Source organism: Accipiter gentilis, chromosome 12 (genome assembly GCF_929443795.1).
Source record: "Accipiter gentilis chromosome 12, bAccGen1.1, whole genome shotgun sequence".
Lineage (NCBI taxonomy): Eukaryota > Metazoa > Chordata > Aves > Accipitriformes > Accipitridae > Astur > Astur gentilis.
In genome coordinates, this window is record NC_064891.1 from 527,614 (window position 1) to 546,182 (window position 18,569).

Consider the following 18,569-nt stretch of genomic DNA (forward strand, 5'->3'; position numbering starts at 1 on the left):
GGCGAACTTTTTTCAGACAAAACAGCTTACAACCAATACTTGCATAGGTGAGGCCCTAAGACTCTTTAACATATGGCACTTGGCCCATTCCTTAACCAGGAACTGAAACTATACATCAAATTAAAAAAGGATGATCTACTATATTTGTTTCAGATTTTAAAAAAGAAAAAAGAGGCCTTTATTTTTTGTCATTCCATAAACAAAGCATTTTACTAAGAAATGCTAAATAGTCACAATAAAAATAAAGATGGCTCACTCAAAATGAATTACATACACACGATATAAAAATTGAAAACTATTTTCAGTTTAATGCTAAACAGTGTTTTTTAAGAACATGGCCTGATTAGAAGGTGAGCAAGCTGCTGTTCAACATGGCTACACAGGCAAGTAGAAGTGCTGGTTACAAGGGATAGGCTGGATAAGAGTAAGGCCTCTGTGAACATGGAAGCACGCACATGTCCCAGCAGAGAGGTGCTAACAACAAGAAATGCAACTTAGCTGTACATGGAAGTACATGTAATTTGTATGTATCAAGGTGGGGGTTTTTGCCCATTTTTGTCTCAAAGAATTATCGAAGGTATTGAACCTCAATGTTATGACTACAGCAATATATCTCATGTAGCCTGATGGTAGATTGACATAAAGCCTTTCAAAATACCACTCCTCCATTGATGTCCAATAAAATCTTTGCTTCTGGTATAGCGTTACGTGTTCCTCCTACAAATTTTGCATCAAGTTACAGAAATAAATCTCAGTGTGGTATTTAAGTTTCATATTATATATGCTTATGTATGAAAAAACAGGGGTGCCAGGGTGGTGTGTTCTTGCTTTTTTTAATGTTTGCTTAAGATTTATTACTTACAACAGCAGCTGTAAAATTCTGCATAAAATTCAAAATACAAGAGTAGAAATTGTAGCAAATTATTTCAACATTAAAAAGAAGCTACTGTTGTATAAACTACAAATTATCTTTTCAAAACAAATTTAATCAAGCTAACGAAAACAATTTAACATTCAATTTCACTAATCTTTAAAGTGAAATGTTTAATACACACATGTGCTTTGAAGAATTATTCATCAATAAACATGTAATGTGAATTTTCGGTAATTATGTATCGGTGTGGTGTTCTTTTTTCTTTCATGACAAGATCCAAAGCAACAAATTCCAAACTTTTCCTCTTCAGGGCAATTCAAGCCAAATAGGGCGTACAGTTGGCTGCAGAAAAAGAGGGGGAAGAAAGAGACTTTTTATTTCAGCAAACATACTGCATTACCTATTCTCAGATAGACTTAACTATTAAGGAACTTAAGATAACAGTGTATTGAAAGCTTACACCCATGCTGCATTCTTCCCTTTCCTCTGCACCCCTAATACTAACTCAAATCATTAAGAAATTACTTAGTCAACAGTTCAGGCAACATCAGAAAGGACCTAGTAAAGAGAAATGAAAAATGAGAACTTAAACTCAGGGGGTTTCTCCTAAAAGCCTTATACTTTAAAAAAAAACATTCTTTGGTACTTAACATAAGCATTTTCTCAGCCTACATATATATATTTTTAACCAGACTTTATAATAATGACCCTTTGTTTCACCTCCACTAAACACAAAATACTAATGAAGACAACTTTAATGTGCCTACTGGATCACTGTTGAGTTGTATTAATTTGTTACATGTATCATACATATAATAGAAGCAGTCTTTCATACTCCATATTTAACACTTTAGATTGGAATGTACTATTAACTAAGTACCAAGTTCTGCCAGACATACACTGCATAAACAAAAACTCAACTTCACTGTAGTCATCAATGGACTAGAAAAGGGCACTAAATTCAGTCCTGTTTTGAAGTGACTGACTCTACCGAAGTCAGTCAAGTTATTTCACGGATAAACATAGTTCAACATTGTTGTATCTTTCTCACTTATTTTTCTCCAAGTTCTACACAGGCCCAGATTTACAAATTTATGTTCCCTGTTTGTAAGCAGCAGCAACAGAAAAATAACTGAATCTTAACGACAAATCCTGGGTGACTCAGATTAGAAGCTTCCAGCAGTAAAGTTAACACCAAGCATGGATTTAATGCTATTTTCAAACTGCCTTATAAGCTTTTAAAAACCAATCTCACAACACTCACAGAAGATAGTAATCCCCATTTTAAAAAATGAAAAAGGCCTCAGAAGTGACAGACATCCACACTTAAATTCATCCACAATAGCATATTTGGAAAAAGAGAACATCTACCCTTGTAGCATAAAATGCAGAAAGTTAAAAATAACACTTTTTGCAAATCGTTTTCAAATATTCAGGTGACACCAAGTGGTTAATTGTTGTACTGCTGTCTGTTCAGGATTACTGTATGCACTAACAACCAAGTATTCTGTTATGTGAAAATAAATAGAGAAATACCCATCACCAAAAAAGCCAGAGTTCTTTGAGATTATTAATCATAACAGTCCAATTTGAAAATGCTATCAAAGCAGCCCTTTCTCATTCACTTACCTTAGTCTGCCTATATGCTTTAAAAAGAAAAAAAACTGTACATGTCATCAAAAATTAAGTGGGCAAAAAAATTAAGTTCCTGTAAGAGAATTTACTTACCAGAATTCAGAATTATTCCCTGCGTCATCTTTGTACGCTCAAGCTTATAGTAAGTTGCTTCCAAGAAGAAACACGCTCAGGCTTTTCTCAAAATCACTGCTACTTATTAAAAAAAAAAACTAAACACACACAAACCCACACCCAAAAACCAAACCCACAACACATGCATCCATGCAGCATCATTCAATATGCCAAACCATACAACAGGCAGTTCAGTGAGGAGGGATCCTGTCACATCTAGCAACTCTTCGCTAGCTTCAGATGTTTCTTTCAACATCCTGTATATAAGCTTGAAAATAGTGTTAATTTAAATTCACCTTAAAAGGTTTTCCCTGTAGCACTTGTAACTAACTGAAGAGAAAAATCTCAACTCATACTTTAATTTTTTTTAAACTTGCTTGCATTCTGTATTTGGCCACAGCTGTCAATAATCACTCTCAGGCCAATTTTGTTAAACTGTTCTCAAGATTCTTTCCCGAAGAAGTATAGGAGAGAAAATATTATCTTTAGATAATCCTGCCTGTAAGCCACAAAATGGGCAGGTATGCATGGTCGAGCATAGAACCTGAAGGTGTCTTCATTATTCTTTTAGGGAGGACCTCACAGCACTATTTTGAGTTTAGCATCTTTTTTTTATATTCAGGATTACATGGGTTATAAAGGTACAGCCCTAATTTTCATAGCTAGAAAAAAACAGAAACAGACCCTCAACCAGTAAAATGCCACCCACAGTGTGTACAAAACCATGCACAGATACTTAGCCATTTTATTATTAAGTAATTCTCATCACTTTGACCATCTGTAAGTATCACCTTCTGGAGGTGACCTACTAATGCAAACCAAACATATCACTGCTAAAGTGGAGACAATGTGTAAGGCTTTGCACTTTGGAGATTCTTCTTCCCCTAAGACCTTTTGGGAGTGCAAAATCAAAACCAAGGAGAATCAAAATTCTAAGCAAGAAGAAAAAGCTTGTTTATGTTTCAGTCATGCATTGCAAAAAGGGATCATAGTCAAGCCTGAATTAAGTCTGCTACAACCTCATCAAAAAGAAAAATCTCACTGCAGCCTAAGTATCAAGAAGCTTCCAGAACAAGTGTTAAGTAGGAATATGAGGAACAGAAGGATGGCAAGACTCTTAAGTTTGCTATTAGCAGTAGGTTTTCCAATCCACCAAAACTAGAACGGGGGGGGTAGGAAACAACCAAGGGAAAACCAAGGGAAAACCAGAAAGGAAAAAAAAAAAAAGAAAAAAGAAAAAAAGAAAAGAAGGGAGTGGGAATAGAGGGGAACAGAAAAGTCTCCCTCAGGAACAGAAGCAGTCATTGCTAACACAGGACTCCACTTAAGCTTTCAGTTACTATTTCTGCTTCCATTTCCCTTAAAATTTTGTTTCACTGGGCCAAAATTATGAAGTAAAAGCATTTTAATAAACACTTCTTCATCTCTTCTCATTTTCCTCCTTACATTTCCAAAGCAGAATCAAGCTTTAAATCTTGTGGATGCAGTCCTGGGCCCTGTATGCATGCACAGCTAATCAGAAAAGGATTATTTACTGTACAGTATGATCTCATTGTGCTTCTATCCAGAGCTGCACTATACAGGACCACCAACTCTGATGCCTCAGACACTGCCTGGCCCACACACAGTAGGCACCATCCACAAAGAACGCCACTTCTTTCAAACCTGGAAGTCCATGGCTTAAGAAGGCTGTTATTCTAGAACGTGAAACTAAAAAGTGAAAAAACACAACAGTCTATTAGTAATGTAAATAATAGTAACTGAAGCACAACCTGCTTGAACTTCCTACGTATCATAAGATACTTGGAAAGAACTTGCCTACCACCACTCCAAAACCCACAACACTCCCTGCTAAACAACTCTGGCATTGCTCCAGTTCTGGATTAAAAAAACCAAACCAACCAAAACAACAAAACCAACCATCAACCCACCCCAACCAAAAAACCCCAACTTTCTACACACAATTGGACATGAAACCAGTTTGTATTATCTGAACAAGCCCATCATCTCCAATGTAATTCTTCACAGAAAGAAAGAGAAAAAAACCCAAACCCCTGGCTCCAGGACTCATTAGAAACATTTTTTTTTATAATGACAGAAAAGTATTTATATTGTTCTACAAAAGACTACCAATTCATTTCATGATACAGCATCTACTGAGTTAGTCACACTGACAGAAGCCATGCAACAAATATACAAGATCATTACTCAGCAGATCAGAGAAATTACATGATGGTTCATAATATATGCAAAATTATAAAGATCAGTACTATCTCATCTTCAAATATACCAGGATGTAAAGGCCAGAAAGATAAAAAAAGCTAACTAAGCAGAAGAGAAACTGTTCAAAAGAACAAATGGAATAAATTATACAAAGCTTTGCCTGGAATTATGACTAGTTTTCAAACCCTTATTGTACAGCTCTGTAACGGCCTCCAAATCTGTGTACCAAAGAGCCAAAATTCTGATTTCTTTGAGGATGAAATCTGTTCAGATGACCACTACAATTACTAATGAAACAACGTGGCACTAGAGATCAGTTCTGTGTGCTGAATATTCTGAAAAATGCTGGGCAGGAACTAGATGACGAAAGTGTTACGTTTTGTATTTATGTACTTCACTTTATAGAGCAACAGGGATAACACTGTCAGAACTGCAGTGATCTGTCGTCTTAGTTATGAAAAGAACAGATTTTACTAAAAGAACAGATTTTACTATATTTTTATAATATAAAATATAATATATTTTTTATAATAAATAGATGTCCCTTTTCTAGTAGTTGCATTCTAAGTTTAAGAAATGGCATATATACAAATGAAGATGCTAGACTTAGAAAGTAATTAAGAATAACTATATCCCTATTTTCTCCCATTTTCTCATTGGGGGAAAAAAAACCAAAAAAACCCCACCAAACACTAAATGACAGCACTCTTTACCCAAAGATAATCCATATTAGAGCCATGCAATGATACTCTGCTTATTGCCTCAAGAATGTCTATAAAGGGGAATCAAAAAAGCTTCCCAAACCTATTTATTTATCTGAATATGGATCCACCACTTCTGTTTTCCCTACTGATAATAAATCAAGAACACAGACATCCTTTCAAATAAATTTTCAGCACCATAATCATCACACAATGACCTTATACCCAAGTCACTTAACATCATCTAGTTCTTCCTTATAAATCATTACAGTAGGTAAACATAAGCAAAAAGGACCCTAGCATTGTACTGTATAGATGTTTACAGTGTTTCTTCAGTACTCTCACCTGATGGTCCAGACTCAGCTGACTATACAAGAAACAATTCTGCTGCAGACTAACTTATACTTTATATACATACACAAGCCAAGTTATATACACAAACAATTTTAAAATAACTTTTCTAGCTTCAGTTCTTAAGAACTAATTGGAAGCATTTATGCTTACCTAGATGTAGAAGTGTGAACTGTGCTGCCAATTCCTTTGCACCTTCTACTGTTGCACAGAGTTTGTCTGGCATGAAATAACTCTGGGAACCATCTGCAATACTAGGAATAAGCACCTTGTACACCAAGAGTATTTTCCCATCCTGACTTGTGGTTGAGTACAAGTAGTATTCTGGCGGTGTCCAGTTATTTTTATTGCAAAAATAATCCAGATGCATTGCTGCAGAACTGAAGTGACTGGATTTTAAAGAATACATGCTAATTGGAGTAAGCTTTATTCCTGGAAAAAACGGGTATGTACATCTTTCAACTTCAGTGGGGCCTGGACTGTGCTGACCATTAAGACGAACCAAAAAATTTGCTGGTTTCCCTAAGGATTTTTGATGACCATCATCTTTGTTAGTAAAACCTAAGACATTTTCAGAACTGGGACTTATCTGACCATTAAAATGTTGCTTCCAAATACTTTCTTTGTTAACTGGCTTTGCCAGTGTTACCTCAATACTAGCTCCATCAATGCACTTTCCATTCATTACAGACATAGCAGCAACTGCATCTTCTCGATGGAAAAAATGAACAAAAGCATAGTCTCTCAGCTTCTTTACACGTTCAACTACTCCTGGCTTGAACTTGTTGAATTCAGCTTTAATCGTGTCCTCTGTAGTAGATATCATTAAATTTCTTACATATAATACTTTAACTCTCTGCATTGTTTCTTCATCAACTTCTTTCTCAGGGTCTGCCCAGTCTACTTGAATAGTATGACCCCAGAGCTGGAATGTTCCTACAGCAAAGAAGCATTACATCAATGAGAAATACACAAATGAAAACAAAATCATTCTTACCAACTACCTCAACAAAAAAAAGCAAACATGATGCATGCCACATTAAACTGTTTTTTTTGTTGCCTGCACCTACTTAAGAAAAATATGTAAAATATCGCTACTTAAAATTATCTAAGAAAACAAGAATCTGCAAAAATTCGGTGTTCTATCTGTACCCTTTGAGTTCATTAAGCACCGTAAGCTGTCAAAACATAGACTTCATGATTTTGTGACATGCATATACACGTGTATATAAAGCAACCATAAGCAACATATTTTACTAGCTAGTATACAAAGGCTCTTCAATAATATTACAATTTTAAAAGTAAGGTCAACACCTGGAAGTCATCTAAATGTATATGAACTAGCACAAGCCTTACTCTATGTTGCAGCAGACACCAAAACCGTAAACTTAAAAAACCCCCACCTTGTTACTCATTTCATGCCAACATTTTGCATATCGCACAACTAGTTTATTTTACATTCAGTGATCTGGTCATATTTCTCCCATTACCTTGCAAGGCCTGTATATGTCTTAGGTAACACTCCTCCCTAACACTGTCAGGAATTAACATGAGACTTGCCTACATCTTAGCCTTAATAAATACAGGGAGTTTTGTCATTCATTTCAGCAAGGCCAATGCTGTCTTATCTGTTTTAATGACTTTGCTTCTCCAACTATATTGTTCCATTTCATCCCTATTTAATTTCTCTTCCTTTCTCTTCCAGAATTTTCCTTTTTAACTGTACCTTTACCCATTCCCTTCTCTTTCAGCATATTTAATCCATTCTACTTTCCCTCCCTCAAAATGTATAAAATAAGGTGCAAAGAAAAAGTCATCTTCTACTTGTTAAACCCTTTAAAATTATTTTCTAGCAAAATATTAAAGATCTACTTTCAAACATTTTTAAAATATGAAACACCAATAACATCACTCATGACACTCAAAGAAAATAAGGGACATATTCCAAGCACTATATTTTTTAAGCTCAGCTTTAAGAGAATTCATGTGCAGAGACTAATGCATGCAAATAAGAACTGGATGCCCAAGCAAATACATTATCTTGGTGTGAATTACAGTAACTTCTGTTTATAAAACAGATGCCTGCTCTTTCATTCTCAGAACTCCTTAAATTTCAGCTTTAAAAAAACAAAAAAACAAAAAAACAAAAACCACAACCAAAAAAACCCAAACAAACAAACAAAAAAACTCATTCCTGAATGAAAAAAAAAAAAAAATCCTCTTTAGCTGAAAGGCACTACTGCAGTTTTGTAAATCCCAAAATACCTTAAAGAGAGGAAAACAAGGATAATCGACCACCCCCCACAAAAGAGACAGATACTCCCCAAAAAACTCAATTTAATTACAAATAGGTTTACCTGGGATTAGCCGCCTTCTAGCCATTGCAGCTGCTCTGTGAGATTCATATTCTACAAAAGCAAAGCCACGATTTTTAGTTTTGTCAGTGGCATTTGGATAAACAATGACATCCACCACTCCTTCTGTAACTTTTTTCATTTCATTCAGTATTTCTTCTTTCTTCTTTTCTTTTGGAATTGCTCCAATAAATAGTCTGCAGTTGTCTAAGCTTACGCAGACACCAATAAATTTCCCTGGACGAATTTCGTAATTATTCAGAATCTTGATGGCTAGCTGGGCTTCCTCTTTGGTAGTGTACATCACAAAAGCATAGCCTCGATTCTCACCACTGAATTCCATCATCAGTCTGAACTCATAGATCTTCCCAGCTCTCTCGAAAACAGGAACTAATTCATCTTCATACATATCACGAGGAATCTTACCCACAAAAACTTCACATCCACGAGGTGGTGGAGGACCTTCCCAACCTTAAAATAAATTGTTCAACAACAATCTTAGTACAGATGCCAGACAGGCACACTTCCCTCCCTCCCTCCCCCCCCCAATTTGGAGGTGGGAGTTATTTATTTATTTTTAGTCTCAATTTAAAACTAGCATATTCTCAACCATTATTTAATTCTTATTTTTGTTATGTTGAAATTAAAAAATGCTGTAAGCCCACAATTTGTATCTGTTTTAATTCCATCTTCTGTGTTTTTCACTGGAATCTGTATGACAACCCGCTGAACCAAGCATTATTTAAAACACTGATAGGTTTGCTGTAAGAGCCTACATTTCAATCATTTTTTGCCCCTTAAACTTATGTGTCAGTTGTATTAATACAACTCATAGGTTGATAACTGGGAAAGAACTTAAGTTGTATTTTCTACTCGCAAATGTTTCTCTGCACTTCTTGCCCATATTTTAACAAATTTTGGTCAGGGTCCCCAGTGAAGTATTTTTTTTTCTTCCTTCACATCATTCAAAATGCTTCCACCTTCTCCATTCATCTAAAAAAACAGGACTCCCTAAGGAAGGTAGGATATGGAGCCATGCTTTCTTCAATAGCCAAAAAGACTGAACACTTTTGCTTTAAAAACAGACCACAGTTTTCATGGGCTGGAGCTGGATGGTAGGAAAAAAGAAATTAAAAAAATCCACAGAACAAGTAAGTCCCTAGTTCACATCTGAAAGTTACAAGAAGATCCATGCTTCTGTCCTTAAGCCAAGGACATTCATACACTCTTTCGTATCTCTGCCATGCAAGTTGAAGGGTATGATCAACAGATAATGTAAAAATGCATACATACATTTAAAAATATGGAGTTATGGTCTGCAAATATGGCACTTGATTTTCCCCAAATATGCATTTTTTTTTTAAAAATAAAGTTTTATTGGTTTTGTTTGGGTTTTTTTAAACAAAATAAACAAATCGGGCAGAAGTTTCAAAGGCAGAAAAACAGTTAAATCATAACTAACAGGTCTTTTCTAAAGCTTTGACAAGAAAGGTTCTCCACAGGAGAGAAAGCAAGGAGTACAAAGCTGGTAGAAAAAAAAAAAACAACACAAAATTTGGTAAGTGCTCATATGAAATGACAAAACATAAGGAGGCAAGGTGAAAAAAAATTACTGTTAACAAGTTAAAACAAGAAGATAATTAAATATTTTATTTTGGCTTGAAGTTCAGAATAAATTAGGTGATTTTGTAATTAACTTAAAAGTTTTTCCTTCATATAAGTATCATCAAAGAGCACATAATTTACTCATGAAAAAAATTTTTATAGAGCTGGGAAATTTTTGCCTTCTCACAGAGTAAATTTTCATCTATAAGCTGTACACCAAGAACTACATGGTACACAGGGAAGCTACCAAGGCATCAAAATTGACAGGCATTTGGAGCCACGCTGCCACGGCTTATCTAGGAAAAAGTTTGGTTCTGTTCCTCACAGCATTCAACATCTTTATCATTTTCAGCTTTATCAACATTTACGACCACTTCAGCTGAGGTCTGACAGGACATGGCAAGTAACACAGTCTGCAAGCTAGTACTGCTATCAATCACATCATGCCAGTCAGCTGCCCACACAAAAACACATAAACCAACAGTACACCACTTAGCAGCTCCAAAGACAAAAGCAACTGCACACCTTAATCAGCAAAAAAGGGAGGAGGCTGCTTTACTGAGTAGGCAAATCATGAAATTAAATAACAATGTTCATTTATTAACTAGACAAACTTTCACCATCATCCTCAGCCTGGTAACTGATTAAAACAGTGATTCTCACTAAGTAAAAGCCATCTACCATTCAAAAAGCCACCTGTCTAATTTTAAAGCTGCATACTAACTTAGCGTTACAGCACATTAATGCCAACTGAGTGTAAGTTGTGACTCCTGCCTTAAAGAAATCCTGGTCTGTGCCACATTTGCCAATGAGCAACATGTATTTAACAGAGCAAACATGGAAACAGTTAACCAAAAGCACCATTCCTCAAGTAGTTACCAACTGACCAGAGAGTTTCCTTGACTGGGTACTTAATTTATTGCTGGACAACAGATTATGGGATTCCTTTTTTTGCAGCAGTCCAAGTAATCAAACTTCAAACAACATTATAGTTATAATCCTCCTGCTGTTAGTGAAATCCATGCCATCTCAAATTTTCTTCCATGTAATTCTAATGAGTTACACACCTAATGACGTCATTATGTCTGCAGCAATCTAAGCAGAGGACCCAAACAAAGCAATGAAAATTCGCTTTCTTAACCTTTTTTTCATCTCTTTTCTCCTACCCCCATCCCAATACATTTTCCACAAGTAGCATAAACTGAACAAGAACTGTGCTGCTGCCAATTGAGGTGGGGGAAAAAAAATATAAATTTTTAGGGTAATTTTGATGACCTGCTTGCTCTGGATAACGTGCCAGTCACATAAACAAGATGGTAACAGGAAAACAGAGCTGACACTGAGACTATCTTCTTTGGCAGCAACACAAGCTTATAGAAACCACATCTTAAACAAGCAAAATTCACAGTGAAGCTCCTCATTTACAAACAGTTATTGTAATTCCTTTCAAGCCATCTCAAACATTCAAGTCTCATCTGGCCTAGAAAACCATTTATAGAAACTCTGGGTAATTTCCAGCCTAAGCAAGTATGAATATACAAGATTTAAAGGAGAGGTATATAATTAATGTCAATGAACAGATTTATGGAAGATACACCTTGTCAAACACATCTAGCTTCAGAAAAGATTAACAAATTTCATTAATAAAAGTAACTTTGCCAAACAAATACACTTAATACTGCCTAATGTTCTAATTAAAAATCATAATTATAATGTAAAAAATGTATTAAATAATTTAAGAACAGGCTGAGCCCTCAGGAAGTAGTGATTCCCTGCAGTTCTTTTTCCAGTGCCATTTTCAAAAAAATTTCGCAGGGCTGGCTTCCTTTGGCTATTTTTACATAGGCTAGTAAAAGTATGTACGTAATTTTAGACAGGAAAATCTTCCAAAGAGAAATAATTTTTATGCAGCTGTATCTTAAACTACACATAGCAATGAGCAACACTGTTCATGCTTACAAGCATAACTTACAAAGATACGGGATCACAGGCCACAAGTGAGAACGAACTCAAACAGCAGCACAAGGAATTTTCCTTCCTTCTGCTTGTGTATGTGCATAATCTGACTCAAAAAGAAGAGTTACTATACTCCATGAGATACAATCAGGACAAATGGCAATATTCTTGTACATTGCTGATGCCAACAATGACACCAGAAAAATTATTCAAAATAAAAGAAATGGCTCATAAAAATTTAAGGCATTTGACTCATTTCATCAGAATAACAAGAATTTTAAGATAAAGGTAACTGACACAGCGTTATTACAGAGAATTACAGGTCCTAGGTATTTCATAAAGAAAATTAAACTATTTCAGAGTAGAGATAAAGCCCAAATTGAGCAAGAAAGATGCTAACCATTTTAACAAGCTAAATGTAGGAGCAGATAATCCCACCTTTTAGAGTTCTCAAAATCAAACGCAGACACTTTTCTGAAAATGTGTTTTAGTCAAAAAAAGTCATCAGGCTCAACTGAGCAGAAAGCAAATATGTAAGATACACAGAAGTTTAAATTAAATGATCCAGAAGCCACTTATTTTCTTAATGTATTCTTGAGAAGAACAAAAAGACATTTTGGTAGGGAAAAAAACCTCAACGAAGTTTAACTCTTGAATACGGCAATAATGACAAAAAAGATAATTAGGAAAAAAATATATCTACTGAACTATTCCTTCTCCTCTGTTCGATTATGTTCACTCAAAACAATAACAAATTCAATCATTTTGGTTTTATCCATTTATTTCACAAACCTTCAGCCTTTGCAGCACGAGATAAACCTACTAGTTTCGACCATCTGTATACGCATGGATTAAACTTGAATGATCTTGCAACATCTTCAAACAAAAACACCCTTTATCAGTCCTACTTCAAAGTAAGTGTCATTTAAATTTATCTTGGAAAGCAAATTCAAAGTGCTGAACAACAGCTTTTCCGTGCACTGCCTGTAAGCATTACCTGTTTTCTACAAACTAAATCTGCAGCAGCAGTTTCAGTGAAAGTATTTTAGCAGAGGACAGGGCTATTTCAAGAGATTTATTACTGCTAAGTTACTTGTCGTAGTATCAGACACGTTTTTGAAATAGCATTTAATACACAAGAAAAAAATTAAGTCTTCCAATGCAGTAACAGCCTGAAAACTGTTTACTAAATCCAACAGCCACTGTTTCCAAATTGCAACGTACATATTCTATATACCACAGGACTTAATTCTACTTTTTTTTGTCACTTACTTTAGTGGAAATATAATTGGGCATATAGAAAAACATTTTAGTGACAAGGCGTGTTTTCACTGTAGCAATAACTTTCCAGTCCAAGTGCACAAGTGTCCCGTTTGCATCGTGACAATAAATCTCAAACTACCATAAATTAATCAAGAAGATGATGGTAGTTTTTATAGCATCAATACAATCTCTGTTATTCTCTGGGATTTTTACCAACTGTTGCTTTCTGTTTATACATGGATAAATACTCAACAATTTCTGTTTTCCAGTGAAAGAACAGTAACACATGAATATTAAACTCTGACTGTTGTACTTAACTGTTAAAAACACATCCAACGAATGTAAAAGCTCCAGAAGCTCAACATTTATCAATTTTTCCTCTCAAAATGAAAGAGGGGTGGGGGTAGGGAGGCAGAGATTATATTAGATATGGAGAACAGGTTAGTCTACTCTGAAAACAAAACCAGTGTGATTATCTTCACTGGTGCTATCTCAGAGAACAGAGATTTGTAAAAAAAAAAATTGCTTTGTCCCATGCAAGTGGTTAAGACAACAAATGAAGGTTATGCCTGCTATCACCAACTTGTTTTTCCCTTCTGTATCACTAAATGTTTTCAAGTGTGTTCTAAGTCATATGGAACACGCTCAGTATTTTCAGCTCCACATTTGTTTTGCTACCTGTCAACTTTAACTGCTTTTAAAGCTGTGACTTCTTAAATCCACCAAGAGCAAATGTTCAACATAGTCTAGCACAAGACATCACAACTTTTCAGTCTGATTCTGAATAGCTCTCCTTACAGAAAATAAACTCCAACTTTGTAATCTCAAAAGACATGCTTACCTGGTGGAGGACCACCGAATTTTCTTTGCCCGTTTTCTTGAACCATGCTGTATCCAGTCTTCTCCATCAGGGCCAGTAAAGCAGCTTCATTCTGAGTGCCACTTCGGCTTTTGCCACATCCATTTGCTGCAGCTTTATTTTCCTCATGCATTTCTGCAATAGCTTCAACAGAACATTGCAAGTATTTTAATTCAGATAATTCTAAGTTGTTATATGTATACAGAAGCTACCAAAGCACAGAAAAACAACTTATGCTATACTTGCCTATTTACTGACTTTGCTTAGCATAAGGCTTCAATCCTGCATCGAACTACTACCATCTATATATCTGCTGTCAAAACATTGTTCTGTAGCTAAGCTAAACTTGACCTTTAACAAGTAACTATATATGCTATAGTCAAACTTTCATAAGTGGTATCACAACTATGTACAGTATGCTGTCCTTCAAGTAGAATAATGAATTCTTTCATAAATTATGTTATCACAGTTGTGTAGAGACCCATATGCTACTTGAAGTGACAAGTTCCACTTTCTTACTACTACATTTTATAGACATACCAATAATTTTAAAACTGTATTTTAATACAAAAATACTTAAGAAGTACATTAAGTCTATGCCTAGTTAATAAAAAGAATTCAAAGAATTCACAAACAAAAGTAATTTAATTAAAACCAATATAAAATAAAACCAGGCAGAACTGTCTGACAATACTAGGGGGTGAAACAGTCCCACCTCTAGGGTCCTTATTTTCATGACTTTATCCATTTTCACAATTTCCAGAACTAAAAAAGTTTACCAATATGGTTGTTGCTGCTCTATCCACTATTTCCCTGGCATGCCAAGATCTCGTACAACATTTTTAGGGGTTCTGTCATCCAGGTGATGGGAAACATTACACCAAGGAACCCATTTGGCAATTACCAACTTGACTAGTAAAGCCCCTAAAAAAAATTAACTTTCAAGTCAGATTTTTTTTTCACTGCCTCTTTTTCCTTCCCTAATTTATGTCTTCTTTTCCCAAGATTTTCTGCCTTAAAGTCTGTAATACTTCAACAAGCAATGTTCTTCAACACTGCAATCCTTTGCCCAAATGGTATGTCCAAGTGCTATGCCACTCACTCTCCAAAAGAAATGTTGTCAAAAAAATCACCACCAGAGAAATAAGCTACAACTCCTGTTTGTCCTTTAATGTCCCTTGTATTTTCAGATTGCTTAGTCTTCAGGATCAGGCTCCAATAAATAATGTCCTGAGACATCAGCAGTTTATTAAAACAAAAAAAAAAAAAAAACCAAAAAACCCAAAACCAAAAAACAAACAAACACAACAAAAAACAAACCCGTTAAAAGCAGCTTAAATTTCACACAAATGTTTCTTGTCAACCCACTACTATTTGCTGAAGAATCAGGCTTCATAGTTAAGGCTTCAATTAATAACGTATCCGGAAAGCAGAGAATAAAGGAAACTAATCAAGGACAGTAAAAAGTGCCTAAGCATTCACACGGCTGTCTCTTCATTAGACTTCCACTACTCAAGGTCCCAAGAAACCAATTATCTCAAGCATTGCAGTAAACTCATACTTGTTGCAATGAACTGAATGCTGCCAAAAGTGAGGGAAGAAGACTTCAAAACCAGATACAATTTTTCTATAGTCTTAAGCTGAAACTACCTTCTCTTCAGCTTGTCACTTCCGGTGCTTTTGTACTATTACTTTGAGCTCGATTATCCAAATGAGAACCATTATCTACACAGATTATTTATTTTACCTGACAGCTGACTACATAACTTCCTACCGCTAGCAGAAACAAGAATTAGTAAAAATAAAGCCATACACAGTAGTTAATGTACCAAATGTTATCCCACCCATTCCACATGTGACCATGTGCTGGTCACACTAAGCAAGCTTTTGCCTCCATACTCAAAACATTAACCATCCCCATGGTTGCTAGTCCTTTTATTCTTCACTTACACATTCCACTGAAAACCACCCCAGTATCTCAAATTAAAATGATTTTGCATAAATTTAAGTTTTGCAAAAGATTATACATATTTATGGTATGATTAAGCCCCTCTTAACTGCCACATTTATGTGTGTTATGCAATGATATCGCTGTCCAGAAGTGGACTCCCCTCCCCAAACATCTTAGTTATTTCAAATGTGCTTTGAATCAAAGTAATAATGAAACTACTCTTCAGTTCATTCTTTTCACAACAGCCTTCATATAACATTATAACAGACTCTACATATCCCTTAATTAGAATGGTGATAGAATAAACACAACTGCAATTTTTTCCATACTAGAAGATTACGACTTTTGGTGGCGATACATATATTTTGCCTTTTCTATCAAGCTAGTATTCATTTTAGGGCAGGAATACATGCAAGCAACCATTCTGGTGAAGTTTATAATGCCATCACTGGGCATTAAAAAAGCCAAACCCCAAACAATTCCTGGCTTCATGAAAATGAGATTCCAGAAAGGAAGCAGGGTAGAGCACAAAAAAATCCCCTACAGGCAACAGCACTAACAGCATGACTCCTATCTTCTACAAATGGTGTCCCATCGCCTTTCAGCAAGTGGATTACATTTACTGTGTTTCACAGCCTACAAGCTGCAAAGAGATTCCGTCATCGGGAACTCTCCCGGCAGTTCCAGCCTTAACAAGGTATGGAAATAACAAACAACAAAGTTGGGGCAAGCCAGAGGTAAATTAATTTTCCCGTTGTCTCAGTGAGTTCAAACATCCAGCCAAGAAGAACGTTATCAGTAAGAGCAGCGAGGGGACACCAGATTAAAATCGTGGGGGTTGATGAGGGTGCCCACAGGGTCCCCAGAGAGGTGAAGAGGCACTGAGGAGTTGGGACAAGAGACCAGTGGTGGAAGAAAGCGGACCAGGGACGGGGCCCCAGGATGAAAACGCCACCTGAAGAGGCGAGACAGCGTGTGGGACAGGGAAAGAAAAGAGAAAAACAGCAGTCCCAGAAATACCCTGAGCTACGCTCGCCGACTTGCACGTTGAGGATGGCCGCCGCACCCCCTCCTCCACACGCCCTCGTCCCTCACGCCGCCTCCGCCTCTGTCCACAGCACAGCAAGGGCCTCAACCCGCCACCGCTGCCGCCAGGGAGACGAGGCCACGGTTCGACTCCCCGCTCTCCCGTTAAGAGCCCTGCACCACACCGGCGGAGCGGAGGAAGTAACCCCGCCCGCCACCTCCCCCGCCAGGCCCCACTGCCACAGCTTTCCCTCGCTCTGCCTCCGCCTAGCCAATCACCAGGCGGCCAGCGTGGGCACGGGCATAATTGACAGGCGACATCAGCCAACCATAGCGAGGCAAGGGGCGGTGCGAGCTCTTTTAAAACGAGCGACCATTTTAAATACCGCCGGGGCGCGTGGTGCAGCTGCCTGGGGTGGGGCGCCCGCGAAAGCCGTTGGGGTGCCGCGTGACCGCCCTGAGGGCGGGGGATAGCGCCGCTGCCGCCTCCGAGGCCGGCCTGAGGGAGGGCTGTGGCAATCCTCCCAGCCCGCCCTCCGCCCCAAAAGGAGGGCCAGGTGTTAAGCTCAGCGTCGGCATGTGAGAATCTAGCTGGTATTTCCTGTACCTTCCGGCTTATATCCGCTCTTAAAAGGTGTATTCAGGCCTTTAGGGTATGCTCTGGCACGCACTTTGGCTTTGGGGAGCACTTGGCGTCGTGCAGGTCCGTGGTGACCAGTAATACCCAAGTAAAATAGGTCTGCTTTCAGTCCCTGTTGGTGTAGTTAATACTTCTTGGAAAGTCTCTTGGAAATGAACCAGCCTCACAGCAGCTACAGGCACTTCTCAAGCCAGTTGGGCGGGAGGCTGTGCAGTTCTAGCACTGCTCCTGAACTCCCATCAAAAGCCCTTAGGGGTCACAGCTGCAGCAGAGCACTTTGAGGAAGACGCATCGAATGCACCAGCGTCAATAAAGAGTATGGGAATAGTTTGTGAGTTCTTCGATTTGTTGTTATCAAAATGTTGCGTCCCATTTTCCCCATCTAGCAAGTGAAAGTCTCAAAGCCAAAATACTTTCACCAAAGATTTCATTCCCTCCCCTTTTCCTAAGATTTAAATGCTCAACTGTGCTTATTAATAAGGTAGAGAAGGCCAGAAATTTTAACTTGGGGACGTGCAAATTCATCTTCATATGAAAAGGTTCCAGACCTTTTAGCAATCTAGTTTTAAATATGTACTGCCATAAAATTGTCATAACATTGTATTAGATGTTTACCTATTCAACTTTGCTTATTTTTCAAAGAGAAGGCTTACTATCCTTTTATTAATAATGGCATGATACACCAACCATGTATTTCACAAATGATAAATCTCCATTTAAAAGTTCTGAATGACCAATATACCAAAGCTATTGCCTTCAAGATTAAATTTCATCACCCTTTCATTTCAGGCGTCCACTTGTTTTTTGACCACATCTAAGTCAGCCACGAAGCCTCTAATAGGAACGAATTTGGGGTATATGAAGTTAAATAAAGTCTGGGGCATTTTGACTGCAGCTCAGTGTCCCTGTTACCGTGGAGACTGCTCACTCCCTGGCAAAAAACTCCATGTGTCTCAGTTGTTACTGCTGGTGGAAAGTACTGAAAGAATGCAGACAATCTCTTCGGGTGGGGGGGGG

At 37.2% G+C, this 18,569-nt stretch overlaps 1 protein-coding gene across 1 annotated transcript; it reads right to left on the reverse strand.

Annotated features, from left to right (window-relative positions):
* Positions 1-1,190: 1,190 nt before the first annotated feature.
* RBM46 (RNA binding motif protein 46) lies at positions 1,191-16,946 on the reverse strand. Its single transcript, XM_049814767.1, has 5 exons — positions 16,907-16,946; positions 13,918-14,079; positions 8,256-8,723; positions 6,029-6,834; positions 1,191-1,244 (listed from the first exon to the last, which is right to left on the reverse strand). Exons 2-5 carry the CDS (start codon positions 14,066-14,068, stop codon positions 1,191-1,193), a joined length of 1,479 nt encoding a protein of 492 aa, XP_049670724.1. The 5' UTR covers positions 14,069-14,079; positions 16,907-16,946.
* Between the last annotated feature and the right edge of the window lie 1,623 nt (positions 16,947-18,569).